This window comes from Rhipicephalus sanguineus, chromosome 5 (genome assembly GCF_013339695.2).
Source record: "Rhipicephalus sanguineus isolate Rsan-2018 chromosome 5, BIME_Rsan_1.4, whole genome shotgun sequence".
Lineage (NCBI taxonomy): Eukaryota > Metazoa > Arthropoda > Arachnida > Ixodida > Ixodidae > Rhipicephalus > Rhipicephalus sanguineus.
The window spans coordinates 166,663,505-166,683,937 of NC_051180.1; the positions used below are offsets into that span (position 1 = coordinate 166,663,505).

The 20,433-nt window shown below is 44.1% G+C and overlaps 1 protein-coding gene across 1 annotated transcript in view; it reads right to left on the reverse strand.

Moving 5' to 3' along the window:
• Positions 1-3,723: 3,723 nt before the first annotated feature.
• The window catches only part of LOC119394415 (calcium-binding mitochondrial carrier protein Aralar1), a 41,854-nt gene continuing 25,144 nt past the window's right edge, over positions 3,724-20,433 (reverse strand). Inside the window, exons 13-18 of the mRNA XM_037661713.2 lie at positions 18,972-19,052; positions 10,148-10,288; positions 9,152-9,290; positions 7,883-8,041; positions 5,020-5,110; positions 3,724-4,888 (exon numbers count right to left, since the gene is read on the reverse strand). Of these exons, the coding sequence (XP_037517641.2) occupies positions 4,729-4,888; positions 5,020-5,110; positions 7,883-8,041; positions 9,152-9,290; positions 10,148-10,288; positions 18,972-19,052 (771 nt within the window). The 3' untranslated portion in view covers positions 3,724-4,728. The remainder of the gene's footprint in view (positions 4,889-5,019; positions 5,111-7,882; positions 8,042-9,151; positions 9,291-10,147; positions 10,289-18,971; positions 19,053-20,433) is intronic.

Here is a 20,433-nt window from a genome sequence, read left to right on the forward strand (position 1 = left end):
TCTTCGCCACATGAAATTCCAGAATTATACTTTTCACAATCTGTTCTAGCTGAGCGTTAAGTGTGTGGAGTGTGTGACCGTGCCCGAAAACTATCATCATTATGAACGGGTATATGCCAAAGAATTCGGGCAAATCCCACTACTCACCGCTACGGCGGGGCCTGCAATAATCCTGAGAACAAGTGCAGAGGGAGAGAGAGAGAAGCAAACAGATAAAGGGAAGAAATATATAAAGATGAAATCAAGGCTTCAACGGACGCCCGTCTGGTCCGGAAGAATCATTGAATAAAAAGACGAAGACGCCGACCACAAGAGAGTAAAAATGTCTTCGTCGTTTTATTCAAATATATAAAGAAGAGAAAAATCCTTGCCGAAAAAAATGTTCTTCACGAGGCGGGATTCGAACCCGCTTACCCTCGATCCGAAGGCGAGCTTCCTAACCACTTGGCTATCAGGCACGCTAGCAGAGTGTAGCATACATTGTGAGAGCAATGGGGTGGGAAAGGGAAGTGAGCGTGAGGAAAGATGAGATGTTGACAAGGAAAGAGAGTAAGGCGCGTAACACAGAAAGAATGACAAACAGAGAGAAAGAAATGCAGACAAGGAAAAGAAAGTGAGACAGAGAGAACATCAACGAAAGAGAGAAAGAAGTATAGAGAGAGAGAGAGACAGAGAAAAGATAAAAGAAGAGGAAGCAGGCATCGCGTCGCTTAGCGACAAGATACCGCACCACCTGGCCAAGCCGCGCATGCGCAGCAGCTAAGCCACGCCCACCGACGGAGACATCGCGCGCAACCTCCGCTCTATAGTGCACAGCCTGGCTGCGTACTCCCGAGGAGGAAGCCGCACACCTCGAAGCTAGACGTGTCGGTCGGCGGGGAGTACGAGCGGCGACGGGCCCGTGCTTCGCTGTGCCAAGCTTTGCCCGACTAATTAAGTGCAAACTGCCCGCATTTTTTTAAACGTCAAAGCTTCCTAACACTATCTATCAAGTTAACTCCTAACATGGCAGTGAATGACGATATCAAGATTTTGTAAATTTACATCTAAAGCGATTAGGCAACGATAAAACGCTCTGAAATTTATTTGCGATCGAGCAGGGCTTCCGAAACAACCTTCGCAAATATAACACAACAGTTTCATGAAAGCTGTACATTAAAGGTCAAATGTGTCCGCTTTAAATAATTCCAATACCGGTGTCACACGGGCACTTATGACCGCGATCAGGGCCAATCCGGATCGGGCTTCTTGATCGTGACCAACAATGGTCGCTGCTACACGGTCCAAGCCATGGTCCAGACTAATCCGGATCGAGCTGGCGCAGACGTCAGTCAAATCGCGATCTAGCCTGATTTCGATGCGCTGATCGCTGCCGTCTTGATATCCCGATTGGGTCTGATCGCGATTAAAAGAGAACCGTGTAGTAGCACCTGATCCTGATCGTGCATAATTCGGATCGGCCCTGATCGCGATCGATGTATCCGATTTTTGTACAGAACAGATATGTAATCTTTGTACTGAATGTCTTCTAGCTTTCCAAATATTGTAAAGCAGGGTAAAAAATTCGAAGTCATAAATTGAAATTGTTCCTTCTATATACCTAGAATCTACCATTTTATCTAAAATGCAGCATATTTCATTCAAATCGGTTGCACCGTTGTCTCTAGGGCGTCACATAAGAAATGACACAGTCGTCAGCCCGCTATCTCATCTCTTTTTGTCCTTTGTTTGTACGTGTTTCAAATAATAATAATAATAATAATAATAATAATAATAATAATAATAATAATAATAATAATAATAATAATAACAATAACGTCTTAAACTTCCTCTTAATCCTGCAGATAGAGGTTTTACGCACGAAATGCAAGAAATGATTGAGGCATCCCGTTGTGGGGCACTCGGGATTGAAAATTCGGCTGCTGGGACCAGGACTGAACCCACGACCCCTTTCTCAGTATCGTCACGTCAAAGCCAGTGAGCTAACCATGGCAGGGCCATGACACTACTGAAGGGAGCTAGCAAAAACAAGTTGCATACACGTAAGTGTGCAGCGCTCGACTGAAATGAATGTGGCGCGATTATCGGGCATCTGTGTTGCTTGCAGTATCTCTAAATCATCATCATCATCATCAGCCTGTCTACGCCCACTGCAGGGCAAAGGCCTCTCCCATGTTCCGCCAATCAACCCGGTCCTGTGCTTTCTGCTGCCACGTTATACCTAAATACACACTTCTAATTCACAGCTAAACTGCCGTATCACCATACTCGTACATAGTGGCTCGCAGAACTAACAGGACAAATGGACCCGCCGAAGCGGGCTTCTGCGCACAACGGCTCTTAGTGCAGTGAAGCAAGCTTTGTTGGGACGTTTAGAAAGCGAAATTGCATTGGTCTCACGGCGGCGCACAGGCTTACCCAATGCGTTCGTATGAGGAACAGCTAGTGTGCGAGCATTTGTTTGGTTCCCAGACGAACACTGAGGGGGAAAAAAAAAAGCGCTTAACACGGGCCATCCGTGCAACATTGAAGATATTAAATTAAAATGTTTTGTGTAATTGGGACAAGTATTCAAATCTAAGTCAAGTTCTGTTGAAATTATTTGTACACAGGGATTCGCTGCTTGGCAAGTGAACTGTCGCCACCAGTCGTCATGCGGTATTTGTATTAAATACAGCTTACACAGTTACTTTTGTAGGGGTTGACGTCACTGTATATGCCTGGCTCTCTCATTAGTCAGCCATATTCTAATGTATGTAATCGCTAAATATTTTGACAAAAAGAAGGTGCGCACACAGGCTACTTGCGATACGACAGCGTGCTTGGCATTATGCCAAAAATACTGTAACTCAATTGTAGGCGCCAGTGAACCTTGTGAAACATGAAATTGATCGAAGGTATCCTCAAAAGTAATGATAATACACACACAGCAATTACTAGAACAAAACCTGGCACTATGTCCGTGAAGGTAGCAGTCATGGCAGTTCAATGGGCCAATATTTCCAGGGTCATTATCATCAGCCAGCGCGTGCATGACCATCAGCTATTATACACTGCTTTGCCGAAACTTCGTCCTTCTGGCTTTCAACGGCATTGTAACATTGCAAACCCATAATTTGCAATTAAATATTTGTTTGTCCACAAGAGTCCGATTGGTTCAAACTTTACGCTAAAAAAGGCAGGTGAATTGTAATTATCATTTCCATTGTAGCTGAACAATTTCAGCACTAGAGTTACTTAGAGTAATTCTGCTAGGAAATTTATTTTGGCAGCCATAGTGCATAAAAAATGTGAACTTCCAAGACTATTTTCCATTACTACGAAGATCATTGAGGCACAGCTGCCTACACTCACGTGAACTACAGTAAAAGCAGACTCATACTAGCTTTTGCATTTGTGCAGTGAACAGCCTTGTAGAGTGGCAGCTCCAATCATATGTACAATTACAGATTTAACTGCTGTGAAACGCAATTCTGCAAAAAACTTTGACCACGTAGACATGCCAATGGCAAATGGCGGATGCCACCAAGCGAAGGCTCCCACATCTGAGACAAGTTTCACAAGTCTGCAGAGATCTGTGTGCCCCACAAGAAAGTCAGTGCAGAACACAAAGTTTATTTCCCCCTGGAACAAGCACCTTTTTCTTTCTCAATACTCTCTGGCTTATAACTGAAATAAAGAAGTGCGTAAAATGACGCACAAAGAACACACCAAGCACAGAGGTGAAAGTATAACATTCAACTTTTAATGCTTCTGTACAGATGAAACTGGCGTGCTATCGCTGAATTTGAAGAGAAAAGGAAATTTAAAATAACTGTACACAATCTAGGCAAAAACAAGGGTAGATACAGTCTGTGCCACTGTCAGGCACAATATGTTAAGAACTAGTGTGACTAGGACCGCTAAAGCAAAAGAGAAAGTCAATCTTTCCATCGTATTTCGCATGGCAAAACCATTACATAACAGACCAAAGGTACTTTCACTGGGGTGGCTCGATGACATGGTGGTGCAAGGCCCTCAGCGCAGGCTTGCACTGCAATTTCTTTGTTAAAACTTCGCTATAACAATCTTTTCAAGACGAGTCTCAACACTTAAAATCTCCACCTGGCAGCTAGTCGACCAGTGGGCACAGATTCGCACTAACCTGCTAAAATTCGGAGCTTCAACACATGGCAATAGTGTGCAATAGTGAACAACTGCAATGGCAACGCGTAGCTGCTCATAAAATAGGAAACGACGTTCCTAACCACACAAAACCTCACCACCTCGTTCTAAAGAATGAACACAACAGCCCTGCTCTCACTGTACAGATCATTTCGTTAGGGCTCATGGCTAATGAACACAGAGAAGGCGCATGCCTGTACCAATGTCACGTCCAAACACCACCCCCTACAACACACCGGAAACAGAACATTCCCATACTGGCAGTTAAAACTTTGCAGCACCACTGGTTTTCGTTTGTTTTCCTCGCCCTGCACATTCCAACCTTGAAACATTCAGTTCATAAGCACGCAGGTTGGTCGGGAGAAGAGTAGTCAAAAAAGAAAAACATCCTCAAAACAATGGCGCGTTAATTATACATGCTAAAACCGGGGGGGCAGATAGGAGAATTACTCGCCTACATTACCACTGCATGACTGAGCAAGTTCTGCACACACTACACCGCAAGTGTGTGTACGTGCTTCGTGCCAAGCCGAACGGTCCATTCACTACTTTGGGCGGCGCTCCCTAGGTGGCCACATTGTACCGGGGCAAAAGAAGTCCAAACTTGGTCTCCATGCCACTGAATGTGGCCAAGGCGACACGGTAGCCACCAATGTGGTCGGGGTTGGAAGACTTCATCTCCCCTGTCTGCACAGGCACCTTGACTTGCGATCCCGTTGGCCGCCTGTCGAGTTCAAACGTATGGGCACATATTAGTTTTGCATACACAACAATTGCGCAGCACTGCCAGGCAATGTTGCTATATGATGTCTGAATAATGTTGCTAGGTTTAACAGAGTTGTTCACCGGGCTCACCTCCCTCCGAAGTCAATGTAGAACAGCCTCTGGAGGATTTCGTACGTTAACAGTGTGAAGCCAAACTGAGGGGCTGATCTGAAGACTCGGGCTGCACGAGAACAAAAAGGCTCGAATTAACGTTACAAATATTTTATCATGACAGGATGTACAGTACTCACAGAATGAATTGCGTAAAGCACAGTAATGCACATACTTTTGTTTCCACAGTCTTTATTACATGTCATATCGGCTCGAACACTTACATCAGGGACAACATCGCCTTGAGTGGCTAGATTCGTAGCAATATGACATGGCTATCTTGAGTAATTACACATATTAGTTGCGACGCTTAATCTTTTGATGTCACGCTTCATTCTGCGAGCACTGTACAGAATTTTCAGAAAAGTTCAGAATTTTTCTGCACTGCCTGCTGCAACTGCTTTGGCTGCACATTTAGGCAATGATACCCGTCATCTCTGTGAACAACCTTGAGAGAGAGACAAACATTGAGAGCCGTAGCAGACAATGGTACATGCATACTGTGGGTTGTCCTTGAGCATCACTGAGAAAAAGAAGCACTGGACAGGGCAGAAAATGTTCAACAGGATTTTATGCAAGCATCAGTCATCGTGGCTACACATATCTGTGAATATGGGCATCTAATATTAGTGCGAGCATTTCACACTAACCTGGCAGAAGCGATCCAAGCATCCTGCCAATCTTTTTAAATTGCCCTGTAGAGCACTTTCATTGCTAGCAGAGCAGGAAACAGTAACAATTTATTTGGGAAAATTTGAACACAAGGCTGTGTAGCCCTAACAGTATACAGTGGAATCTCATTGATACGATTCTGCTTCATACTTTTTACGGGATGGTACCCTTTTTTTTCCCTTCTGGGTGACACCCCATAGGAGCAATGTATATTTATAGAAGCAATGAAGTCACTTTTTATTCTGAAATAGAATAATATGACCATAGAAGTGGGCTTTCAATGGTAGCATTTCCAGAACCCAGCTTTACGTTACAGTGCACTGGCTTCCAATCATTCACAAAAATATGGTACACACTTGCAGCCATGCAGATTCTGCTGCTTCTGAGTCTGAATGGTTGGTTGTGGTTCGTGTGGTGCTCCGTGATGCTGCACCACATAACACATTATGTGGAGCATTATCACTTGTCACCACACAAGCCTTCACTACAAATTTTGTCACCAAGCACGACTATTTTAAAAAAATTTTTGGACCTTGCTTTGCGTATAAAGATGTTTGGATGATATGCTTTAGTTACTGCTTCTTGTGAAGACTCTGCCAATGAGATTCCGCTGTACTATTGCGCTCAGTATGAGCTACATCACGCGAGCACGTGGCCGAGCACTGTGCAAGGTTGTACAGTGGTGCCGATCATGGCATATTTTCGAGTTATTGGGAGGGAGCTTGGCTGTCCGTGCTAGCGCGCATCACCCCCACTTGCTTTCTTTCACCCTCAAAGTTATCACTTTCGAAGCTGATATCACCGCAGGGCAAAGGGAGGGCGAGGGTGAAAGCAAGTGGAGGCAATGCACGCTCACATGGACAGCCAGACTCTCCCTATAATTCGAAAAAATGACATAATCGTCGCCACTGTACAACCTTGCAGAGCGCCCGGCCACGCGCTCGCATGATGTAGCTCATACTGAGCGCAATAGTACACCTTTAAAACTGCAGTAAGGGCAACAGCGAGTGATAAAGAGCAAATATTTTTGTTGGAACAAGTCTCCAGGTCACAATTGCGCAGTCTTTATCATGTATGGTCGTTTCTTTAACTTGTGAGTCGCACATCTGAATTACGGAGTTGAACAGCCATAAACAGGACAGTGGGCTTCATGCGGCGTAAAGATGTGCCCTCAAATATTCGGCCAGAAATACAAGCTGCAGGCTCGTAGCTCAGCAGCAGAACGCTAGAACTGTTGGGATGCCATGGCAAGTAGTGGCAGATTCAGTGCTACAGTTGATCGCAGAAAAAGTCGTGTCACTTGCATCAGTGGAGACACTGACACAACTGAAGGAAAATGGACAATCTAAATGCTGCAAGTAAAGGGGGACACGTTTTCCTTCACTTGTGTCCGTCTTCATGCCTAACTTTATCATGGATCCTTACCAACTAGCACAACATTTTCCCATTTTAAACAGCACCTAAGTTTACCCGCTAAAGGTAATCTAAACTTCGTGGTATTGTGCCTTAATCTCTAAGCTGCATACATACACCATTAGCTGAATGACCTTTGCTATACTCCCGGACAACTTTTCTTGGCAATGAAGAGAAAGCTAGGGGGCGGAGCTTCTGCACACTTACTCTATGTGAAGCACTCCGATTTGGCGCTCGTTTCGTACAACTGTGGAAATTGATCGCTGTGTGGCAAAAATGTTGCATAGCATTTGATTTGTCTGCTTAGACAACCATTTGTAGGTAAAATTCGTCACAAGTTCTTCAGGCAAGTAGACGGAAGAACCACAATGAGACGGATGCTCACCTGAAGACGCAGATGCCATTTAGCGTTTGAGGTACACATGAAAGGTGCGACTTTCTCATGCGTGCAAAAATGCAAAATGAAAATGTCTAAGTTTAAACAAATATAATTGCCTCACTGGTGTGGTGCTGCGTCCTGCCTCAAAGAGCCTCTTGTACAAAATAAAGGAGTTTTGCTTCATTTCTCATGTAGAAAACACCAATGCAATTGTGGGACTGCATTCATTAGCGGTAACATTCGTGCAATTTGGCTCTGTAGCGATCGCTTCTTGCCAAAAGTTGTCTGCGAGTATAGTGCACTCCACTTTGTTGACACATTTTGCAAGCTTGCGCGAATCAAGACACTAAGGTGTTGGATGATTCAGGACGTGCGTACCGGGTCCTCCTTTCCAGAAAGCCTGTCCTCCTTCCTCTTTCCAAATCTTGCGGCAGGCATCCAGGACGCCCGAGTAGGTGGTCTGACCCTGGCGTGCGGCCACCTGTAGCCTCGTCTTGATCACATCCGCAGGTGTCACTAAATACGCGGCTGGCACACCTGCCGAGAGCCAACTACAGCGTCAGGACAGTGGAGCAGCGACAGGCCAGCGCTTGAGCCTGTCCATGCTCCCAAAACCTAAATGCATTGGCCATGAATACAGAACATACTCGATTTTACCAGCTCAACTTTACTGGCCCATTGCCAACTAGTACTATTTAGTAACATCACGAACCAGCACAAACCAACCACTGCTAGTTAAAAATTGGCTAAGCTGATCTTTTAGTGTAACCAAAAGATGGTCAGTGAGTACCATCACCCTCAACCCTGGTCAAAAATACCTGGAAAAAAAATTCACAAAGATCCTCCAACTCTGGTCTTGCGTTGGATGTGCATTGAAGACATGGTGATGGTTGCCTTTTACACGATAATGCATGTAACGATGACAAGCTGGAAGGCAAAGGCAGGTTGGCATTCTGGTTTCTCCATGCACATGCATTGAAACATACCTTGATCCTAGAGTAGGGCGTCAGCTTTGAGTTCAGTCAATATGGCACCGGAAGGTTCCCTTACCTGACTGCCGGTTTTACCAGGCCGAGGATTTGCTTTCACTTTAACGCATTTGGACACCCCTCTCTGTGAGAGGCCCAGATATGGCCGCAATCATACTTATTAGACTTGGAGGTCTGAGGATGCCGCATTCAACTTAGAGGAGCACATTTGCCTTGCTATAACAGCAATGTAGTTTGTGATTTAGTTGAACTGTTTCATCGAAAGTCTAGACAACACTCAGACAAGCAGCGCATTCAAATGAACCCTATTTTTCTTGAGTGCACCATAAGCATTACTGAAAATTTCAGACAGGCAACTTACAGGTAAAGGTAACGTGCCCATTCTTTACCTTTCTTTCCAAACAACAACCTTTCATGCCCTGTGTCAAATGTGATCATGAACTACCAACTACCAACTTGCCCAAGCTTCTACCCTAGTAATGTTAAGTTCTGTTATTACTAGTTCAGTTCAAGTTGTCGCAAGGGGGCAGGCCATAGCACAGCTAGTTTGGCGAGAAAATGAGCAAGACAATCTGGTGCACCAGTTTGGTACAGCAAAACTGCATGCGGCTCAGTGCTGTGACAAAAGCAGGAACAGGAGGCAGCTTAGACCAAGCACCTGCTATCACAGCAGACAGTAGCAGAGACCCGGCTCCATTGTGGCCCATCTCGTCTGCAAACTTTAATTTGCAGTGCGCGTATGTCGGGAAATATATGGCAGAAAAGGGGATGTCTCGCAGGAAACACGCCCGGGATCCCTGCAATAAAAAAAACACAGAAACAGTCAGTACTCACAGTGCACTGATTCTGTCCCCATGTGACAAGAGAAAATGTGAAAATTGTCACTTCACCACACAAGACATTCAGAAGGCGAAGAAACCATCTGATTGTGAGTGAGGCAACAACTAAAAAGTGGCGATAAAGTTTGCAGCCATAATCTCTGAAATATTGTGTGCACAATTCTTTACGGGGCCTGTGTAGCTGCTGTTGAAATGCATAATTTTGCACGCGCAATTTGACTTGTCAACTCCCGACATCAAAAACCATTTGTGATATATATAGCATAGTAGTACTAGTAGCCCTAATACACTGGTATAGTAGTACCAGTACTAAGCTTTTGTGACAGCTTAGTACTAGTCACTGGATCAGGCTGTTATCAGAATCTGTGTGCAGAGATAGGGGTTCAATCTCTCCCTGCAAAAACCTAAACATTTTCTTGCTCTTTTTCTTGACAACCAAAGAAGCTCCTGTCGACTTGCTTTGAATCCCTCATGACATCAGTTTGACTCACATTCCTTCGATTCCACATGGCTTTGACACAATAACAGTGAATACACCCTTCAAGATCTACATCATCATATGCTGCAATTAGTGGTGATGGACTATGAACCGGAGATGTCCCAGAAAACTAAATGCAATATAATTTCTTTCCAGCTAAGCATTCAGTTGACAGTGACATGTTATTTTGTCTTACAGTAAACAGTCTCGGAGCATGTGAAAGTATTTGGATCAGTTCTTTCAAGCCACGATCACTAATCGTACCTTGAACAACAGAGTGAAATAAGTTCAAGTGGAACTACAAGCGGAAAAGTCAATTCATGATGATGAAGCATGCCTTGTATAGTCCTCTGATCCCAAGATCCTTGATGACAGTCCACGCCCGCACTTTAGCCGTGGATGCAATCTCTCCTGCAACTTGCAGACGAATCTTGACAATTTCCAGAGGGTTGGTGAACATCACTTGAGAAGCGCCAGCCTGTGATGTGAGTTTATAAAGAACATTACGCTGCTTTCTTCAACCACATTTACTTAATTTTTAACCTGCACTTGTTCCCAAACACGCACATCAAGATTAAGTACAAAACAAAAACTGCCATACATAATGCAAAATCTAACATTGTTCAAATCTTCCATGCTCTGAGCAGCTGAGTCACAAGAGGGCTTAGACAGTGGCAATAACCAATGTTAGCACCATATAGAAAAGAAAAAGGAATAGAGAAGGTCATAACTGAATAAACGAACAGCGCAACTGACAAGGACAAAGGAAGGTAGCGCAACTGACAAGGACAAAGGAAAGTAACAACACCTTCCTTTGTCCTTGTCAGTTGCGCTGTTCGTTTATTTAGTTATGACCTACCAACTTGCCCAAGTTTCCACGCTTCATAATAGAGAAGGTGTTTCGGATGCACTTATCTTTTTTTCAAAAGAGCACAAATTGCAATTTCACATTTTTACCATGAAAACCTTGTCAATCAAAGTCAGGGGCATGACATCTCGCAATTTTTGAGATATGCAAATTGGAATGCATGTTACAACTCAGAGTGCATTAAAATCAAGTAAATATATGCACAACCTACGAGGTCGCTGACAGAATCAATATTAAAATGTCAAAGATTACATAACAATAAGCTATTATGTCTCAAACCAAATTTTACTGTCACACGCACGCATGCATAAATACAATCACACATGACAGAAATTTCTCATCAAACGGCTCTGATACTGAAAAACTGACAGAAGACTATAAGGATAAAAGAAAAAAAGCAGAAAAGCTCGACTTCAATCATTTGCCTGCTTCAGTAATCTGTTCAATTTGTCCAATACAAGCTTATCCCTCAGCACTCCACCTGTTGCAGATAGTAGTAAGGAAACTCCTTGAAGTGCAACGTCCACATATGTGGACACTTCTTTATGCCAGTTCTTTGGACTAGTGGCCAAGGAAGAGCAAGATGCATTGCGCACACGATGAATTGGACCTTCTGCATAACCACTGTGTCCTTCCTTAACCTCGACGTGCTGGTTATGACTGCAGCCGACCACCTTGGTAAAGCCACAACGACGCTCAACGGCACGGCCAACGTGGCTCGTTCAAAGACCAACATCAAAAGTAACATTTCTCTTTACTCTAAACCAGTGTGTCGGAACGGAACGAAAACCGAGAAACGAAAAAAAAAAAAAAACTATGTTTTTGACAGGAACGAAAACGTAACCGAAACTTTATCTATGATTTCGTTCCGGAGTGAAACCGAAATTTTTTCAATCGTTTTTCGGTTCACGGGAAAACTTGGCAATCCGGAACAACCAAGGTCATGACATATGAGCAATGATGCAAATCACAGGGCAGAGTATATTAGCGCGTACCTCAGGCAGGAATTCCAAAGTAAAGTTCAAATTCATGTTGAAGCACAAAGCTTATAAGCGCACATAAAACGGGGACCGAAGATATAAGAACTTGACAGGACAGCGCTTACTCACAACTGAAATTTTTATTGAACAGAATAACATTTAAAAACACAAGAGAACGAATTGCACATGCGTAGTCGAACAAGAGGCCTAACTGCCTTCAGGACCAGAAACAATGAACACAGCAAAGTGATACAAACAATCTTCACTTATCAAGAAAGTCAAACTCCTTATCGTGTAACGTGATGGAAGGTTGACTAACACAGTCAGGGCCCCTTTTTCTAATATGAAATGCCTCCACTATTTCACGTGTTGCTTGATCTTTATGACTAAACAGTATCTCGGTTTCATGCCAAACAGGATAACATCCGCATTTACGGCAATGCATTGCGAGATGCGAATGGGCTGAAGCTTTCAAGGAAGCGTTGTGTTCCATAAGACGTTCATTTACGCACCTACCAGATTGGCCAATGTATACCTTACCGCAAGAAATCGGAATCATATAAACAACTTTCAAGATACACTCCACATATTGGTTCGGTTTTGTGCTTCAACAAGCTTTGTGCTTCAACATGAATGTTCACCAACTAGCCCAACTCACCGTCTTGCTGTAAAGTTCAAATTGTGTGAAAAATGAAAACAGTGGCAACCAGAGACGTTTATATTAAGGGGAGACGTGGGTCTTAAAAAATGGCTTTTTAAAAGTTGGGTGAATGGCATGAAATTTAATACACTTATTCAGCTTTTTCTGCAGATTCAAAATCTCTATAAGTAGATTTTTAATAGCTGCATTAGAACAAAACATATGCAATTTCTAACACATATTTAAGCATATTTCTTACGGGGATTTTTGGCAACTTTGCTTCGTCAAACACAAAAACAAAGTATGTGGCAAGATTGCCAGGAAGCTGGTCTAGCCGGTGATGCTATTTATTTTCTTATAATGTTGTTCACCAAATTATCATTCTCAATTATCAGAAATAGTATGCAGCAAAAAAATTTCACTCACATTTACGTCTATTTATTTTGCATTCAAAGTTTGTTGAAGACAATCGGATTAGCATCACCGGCTAAACCAGCTCTTTGGCAGCCTTGCCACATACTTTGTTTCTGTGTTTGACAAAGCAAAGTTGCCAAAAATTCCCGTAAGAAATATGCTTTTAGAGATTGCACATCTTTTGTACTAATGCAGCTACCAAAATTCTAATTATAGATTTGGAATCTGCAGAAAAAATGGAATAAGTTTGTTAAATTTCGTTCAGTTCACCCAGCTAATAAAAGAAATAAAAAAAAGACCCGCGTCTCCCCTTAACGCAAGTGGACTTTCGTGTGCCTGTCACGCAGGCCAACGTGGAGAGGGCATTCTCGGCGTTGAAGTTTGTTTTATCAGAACAGCAGACTCTCACACCAGAGAGTACACTCGATGACGTGCTGCTTCTGAGATCGTGCTCACTCTCTTGACACAGAGCCTTGTGCCTGCTCAAAATATTCGCAATTGACTTTTGAGAAAACAATTACTACGACTTTGAGGGGTACTGGTTTGTGCTAGTGTGTAGGAATTCGCAGTCATGCTACCGAGGACTTCCGATTTGGAGCAATCTTTGGAGCAGCAAAATTTCCGTTTTGGAGCACTTTGGAGCAGGAAAAATTTTCATCTTGGAGCACTTTGGAGCAGATAATTTTGCATCTGGCAGCACTCTGGAGCAGCAAGTTTTCCATCCTGGAGTGCACTACAGAAGCATATTGCATTAACATTCAAGCACCTGAAAATTATGGGGCTCTTATGAAGGCTAGAAATATTTGGAATCATTGCAATTCTCACGAAAAAAATCATCTCAGGAGAACTCCATACTTCACTCGCTAATGAAAAAATAGAGAGAAATAGATTAAAAGGAAGAGGCAGGGAGGTTAACCTGGTGCGAGTGACCGGCTTGCTACCCTGCACAGGGGTGGGGATATAGGGGTCGGAGAGAGGACAGAGAGAGAGGGAGATAAAATAAAAACAAAGCAAAAAATGCACACATGCACACATGCACACACATGCAGGACGTCCTATCAGAGCCGTTGCGATAGACCGGTTGAACGCAGAAAGCGCATTAGCGCCTGCACAGCCTTCTTCTGTGACGTTAAGTCCTGTCGGTGGCGCAGGATTCTTTCTTCCGAAAGAGTTCAGTCGCCCAGTTTATCAAGCGCGTTGCAAAGCGACTGTCTTTGCGAACAGTACTGTGGACAGTCGCACAGAATATGCTCAATCGTTTCATCACTTCCGCAGTGGTCACAAGCTGCGGTGTCGGCCATTCCTATGCGGAACGCGTACGCGTAGGTAAACGCGAAACACAACCATAACCTGCAAAAAATAAGGACTCATGCAGTTGAGTGTTCTGGATTAACCTCTTCGGCGATTATTTTCGACACTAGCAAATAAACAGAATACCGGATCAATAAAATTGCAATTTATGAAATAAAACTCTAAATACATCTATGTGGTTATCAGCAGACGTGGTAGACAAACGCCGTGATGTACAGCAGTGCCTCAATGCCAGAGCCACACTGTCCCTAATGCATTCCCCTAAGAAAACTCCAAGGCGAAAGCCAGGTTCTTTTTCTTCTCGATCGACGGGTTGATTCTCCCCCTCCCTCTCTGCAAGCTTTCTGCACCTCACATGGTTTTGCACTACCTCCTTGATCGGTGCACCGATCACGGAAGCAGTGTAAAGCGACGATGTCATGTGATTACACCATCACGTGACATCACTATATATGACGCCATGTTGGCGTCACAAGTTTTGACGATGTATGACGTGATGATGACGACATCACATGATTATTTTTTACATCAATCGAACGCCGCCGACGGTCAATTTTCGTGTTTGATAAAGCATCTAAGGCTTTCGCATTATTATTGCGTATTGAAAGTTAACAGCCTGGCCGTTAACAACCTGGCCTTACATACCAAACTGTCCTGCACCATGTCACCTTTGAGCCATGCGCGAAACGGCTTCGCTTATCATCCACTTCACAGCTCCTTGATTTTTTAAAAATTTTTATTGTGATAGCAATTATATGGACACTCTAGGCGTATTTTTACGGTCGCTGTTGCCGTAATTTTCCGTATAAAGTCCAAATTAATAACATCACCACGCGCATTCTAGCTGCGGGTAAAAGCTCGCGAGCGCTGGTGACGAACGTGGCTGAAGCGCAGATTAAACTAGCCGGCCGTCTGTCTCCGTCGCACGGAGCGGGCCTGCCGTCGATTGCTCATCAAACATAGAGGAAACGCCCCGCCCGTCTTTCGTAAGGAGCATGAAGGGACGCCAGGGGAGCAGGGGGGGGGGGCAACCGCATCGTTCGAAAGGCACTGTCGCTTGCGCGCGCGCGCGCGCTATCTCGAGGCATCAGGAGACGGCTCGTAAACTTGCTGTGCTCTCAACGCTTACTTCGCGTTTAGAGAAATCAGAGCACGAAAACGCTTCGGTTTCTGGAGCGGCCATATCCCCTTAAACCAGCGTTTTGTTGAGTTACGCGAGATCGGATCCAAAAGAGTTAGCTGCTAGCCTTACTTTGTTTAACAATACAATTTGTTGATATCGCATTCATTGCTTAGCCCTTAAGCGAAACTGAGTTTTTTTAACCGTCAGCTATTGACCCTCGAACGCGAGGGGCGGACGTGTAACATGGCGCAGCCGCTTCACTGTGGGCCGTCAGCGACGGGCCCGCTACAGCTGCGCATTTGCGGCTGTTCCGACCAGGAGATATGCTTTTATTAATCAGATGACATTTTTAAAAAAGCAAGCAAAATATTCTAATTGGAACTCTCGCTCGTGAGCTCGAAAGGGCAGGGCCTTTTAGGGGGTATTTACCGCAGAGTGATTACAAACTCGGATGTGCTGGTGGAAGGAATTATGAAAAAGCTCTTCTGGATGAAGATCCATGGATAAAGTATATCTGAGGAAAAGTGTCAACGCGTTCCCACCGTTCGCGTGCTCTTCCATAAACGCGAAGCAAGGAAAATCCGATATTGTTCCATATCTACTGCTAGCGATCCCAAATTTCATTCCGCGATGTCCAGAAACAGAAGTGACAGAAATTTTAGCGGCACGCATGTAGTTATTACTGAACTTTGCTTTCCTTACGTGCCGTGCGACGCTTGAAACGAGCTATCAGCAGCGTTTCGGGAACAGACGACGCCCGCCGATGAATCGCCGTCGCAACTTTCTCGCTACCGATAGGCCTAGACGTCACGAGCCTCTGCGGAGAGCGCATTTTGCTGTAGAACCGACTTGCAGAACAGAAGCTGCGTCGGCACCGTGCATGGCATTGTGGCTTACTCGGGACGCACGCACGAGCGCTATTTATTCAGCGGAATAATTCTTGGTCCATGGTTGCGACTTTGGCAGCCCCAAAATCAAGCTGCATATGTTCTGAAGCGCCGGCGGTGCGACTGCCGGTGATAGACGCCCCCAAACCCGAGACTTTGGCGCAGTTTGGCGCAATTTTCGTTGATATTATCAGGATGGCGCAGTAAATATAATTTGGCGCACTTTGGCGCAGTTGGCGCAGGAGTGGAATCACTGAATTCGTGGTATTGTTACTTCCTCTCTGAAGAACATGGGAATAACGCGTTTTACCCCTGTCCCACTTTCTTAAGAGGAGCGCTAGTAACTATACCACAAATCCAGTGTTTTTTATCCTTACTTTAACTTCAAATTTTTGCATACAAATAAAAACCGTTATAAATAGGGGTGTGCGAATATTCGAAATTTCGAATATTTTTCGAATAGTGTTTGCTATTCGATTCGATTCGCACTGGAATTTTCTTATTCGAACTATTCGAACTTCCCAAAAACAAATACAGTCAACGTCCAACTGAAAGTGCCCCCTTCAGATTTTCAATATGCTTCACCTCATTACACTCTCGTATTGCGGCAAAGCTGCCTTTATGCTGTACGTTACTGCCCGTTACGGTCCGTTACGGTCCGTAGCTGTCCGTTACGGTCGAACATAGCCAAGACACAGTCAACGTCCGATTAGAAGTGGTCCCTAGATTTTTCAATATGCTTCACCTCATCACACCCCGGTATTGCAGCAAAGCTGCCTTTCAAGCTCCGTTACGGTCGAACTTTGCCAAGACACAGTCAACATCCGATTGGAAGTGGTCCCTAGATTTTTGATATGCTTCACCTCATCACACCCCGGTATTGCGGCAAAGCTGCCTTTCGAGCTCCGCTTCGGTCTTAAATGTATTAACTCGAGAAAACGTTGGTTCCAACATGGAGATGAAAGATCTGGCAGAGTTGGGGGCTCAATTAATGCTGTTTTGGGCCTGAAATTTGGGCAGGAAGTCTGAAAGATCGGACGCCGAAGCTTTTTAGCATCCAAAATTTCAGATGTTCTTATATATCGACGTCTATGAGGCAGATTTGGAACTCCGGACTTAAAGGGAGCACACCCTTGTCCGCCACATCAGTTGGGCTTCTACAGAAGTTGAAAGAGGATGAGAGGCTGAGGAAATGGCATCTTAGCCTATCACATGTAAAGTGTTGTTGGCAACACTTTGGTTGCATCAAATCATTTACATAAATAGAATTCGGCCTCTACATTGCCTCATTCTTGATAAGACAACTATGAAACACCACCCTGCCAGTGCTTCATCAACCTAGCGAAAAGAAACACTTTCATGTTGCTATCTCATAAGAGTATGCTTAGGAATCCTCTGTAACTTCTTTTTCTGCAATTTCGCTTCGAAGTATTCGAAAAAATATTCTAGAAATATTCGAGAAATATTCGAAAAATATTCGATTCGATTCGCACTCACACTTCAATATTCGAATTCGCTTCGCACTCAAAATTTTGCTATTCGCACAGCTCTAGTTATAAACCGTTACGGAACATTTTTTTTCCATTCCGGAACAGAAACGGAACGGAACTTTTTTGTGGTGGAACGAAACTAAAACCGAAACGAAAAACATTTCGTTCCGACACCTTGCTCTAAATCATGGGTTCTCAAAGTGACTTCCGTGAAGGACATCTTAGGGTTTCGCGAGCGGCCAGAACGAATGCAACCCGCTCCCGATTTAATTTATTTAGACAAGCAAATTTGTATTGCATTTTGCACTTAACGAAGCCATCGCGCGTACGCCGCATCCGCACATCGGGTGTCGATGGGTAGCGAGAGACCCATGTGGTAGCAGCACTAAAGACTTGTTGTCTAGTGGGTGCTATGAAACTTGGACAATTTGCGGACCCGTGGCGACAACACAGTGAGCGCCGGTAATTCATGCTCGTGAGCGTTCAAACCAGTTCAAACAAAATTAACCGGAATCTTGGAGCTTTATTCGTGACTCATGGCACGTTGGCAATCACGTGGCATAGTTTTTATACATGGTGATTTGCCACTGCTCATTGTTGGTTTTGTAATCAAGACGCACAACGAGCACTTTGATACGCTCAAGAGGCGTCGCTTCGTGCCGGCTGTGGGCTACACGAGCATATAGGCATACAGCTTTACAACTGGTGTATTGGTTGATGGCCGTTTCGCTGCGCAACTAGATGGCATGCCTCCCTTTTCATTTTGCAAAAAAAAAGTTGACAATAAAAAATAATAAAAATTAAAACGGGCCTCCATACGTCCGGTGCATCGTTTGCGTGAACACATTGCTTATGCCACGTGGTGCCTGAAGCATGCAGTGTTTACATGGCTGGCGGACGCTTCACACGACTCTCGGAGCGGCGTGAGCGGAAATCGCAAGTCTATGTATTATCGGGAGTTCTACATCAACGCCGATGGCCTTTGGTATTAAAGAAAAGAGAACAGGCCAACGTGGTCAGTGTTAATACTGCGGTTGCACACATCAAGACGGTGTTATCACCCCCCCGCTTTTGACTGTCTTCATGCTCAAGAAAACGTTAGGGGTACCGTGGCACTCTGGAAAGGCTGTTGGGGTTCTCCAAGGCCAGAAAGTTTGAGAACCCCTGCGCTAAATGAATACAACGAAAAACAAATTGCGCACGCATTTTGAGCCTACCATTTGATTATGTTTGTCCAAATGGCACATGATTGACTGCAGAATAATTATATGTTTAATTACATGTTAATTAGGATGAATTACTACTAGTCAAAGAAAACAGCATATTACTTCATTTTCTTTCTTGAAATGTAATGTTGAGTGCCTTACAAAGAGGTTGTAGAAATCTGACACATCTACAGACACTGTCAAATTGTGTGTGTCATTGCAAATGCCAAAAGCAAGACTTACGCATCCACCGGCCAGTATTTCAGCCCATGCTTGGATTTCTCCTTTCCCGCTGGTCAGCTTGTCTCGGACAAAGTCGTTGACCTGCGTGATCACAACAATTTGGCTGCAGAGGACAAACAACGTACACACACGCACAATAATGATATCCAAATATGACTGCGATATCGGTGTGTTACCGCCACAAACTCATCTATTAAGGTTCCGTAACCCAATAATTCGCACGATATGTACACACTACAATCATATTTTAGTCTAAAATATGGTAACATATTTCGATGAAATCTGCATTCTTGAGGTCTAATTCATAGTTTATTCCTTGAACATCTAGGCAAGTAACAGTGCCAAGAATCATACTGAATGGTTAGGACCACAATATATGCAACGAAATTTGCACAAGAAAGAATAGACGGAGGCAAGCATATTTTATAAATCTTGCTGTAAGCACGCACCCTTTGAGCAAAAAAAAAAAAAAAAGAACACAACAGATTGTTTTAACTTCAGATGAAGCACATAAGCCGCAAGAAACACAGTTCTTTTATATCACAATAACCTTCTCATGAACTTGTTCGTATAAGCTTACTTGAAACAAATGCCCCTCTTGCAATCTTTTAGAGTAAGAAGATTTGTGAAAGAGGGTTATCAGAGCGATGAGTGATAACTAGAGATTGGACATTAGGCAAACGTCTATTTTTTTCCTTGCACTCCTATCGCACCACTTTGATATATAAGCAGGAATAAGAGCTTAAGAAGTGCTTTTATAGTGTTTTTATAGTGCCTATAAATGCCTATTTTTGGCGCTTGTGTAAAAATGTCTATAAATGCCTATTCTTCAAATTCGGCGCCTATATCAACGCTATTGAGCATCAAGTTTCGCTTTCGAATGCAGTTTGGGACCGTTATTATCGGGCAACATCCAGAAAACTCCCGGAAGGCAACCGCTAGCAGCAGTGAAGTGGGACGCGCTGGCCAGCATACGCCGCCATGCCGACATGGCGCGAGCGGTCGACGAATGCAAAACCACGGAGAGCTGTCAGGGGAAGAGACAGTGAGGAGCGAGATAAGGAAGAAAAATGTGATGTTCATGCGGACTTTATTTTGTTTGTAATTTACTTTTTAAGGTGCTCACTGCCAGCAGAGAAATTGGATCTATGCGATTCAACCCAGCTTATGGGAGGCATCCATCCCTCCCTTCTGGTCTTCTAGCGGTCTGCCTGCCTGCTCCTGCTCTGCCCTTGTCAGCCATGACGAAAAGGAAGACACCCAGGAGTGTGTTGATTCGACAGTGGACACTTGACTCGCCACGCTACAGGATAAACGGAGAGACCGTGTTCTGCGAACCGTGCGGGAAAAAGCACAATTTCACGGCTATGTTCAACTGTTGGCGCCTTTGTGCCATCATAAACAATAAAATTGTTTTTGTTCTTTTCGCAGATACCGGTCACTCACATCTTCATTTCAAATT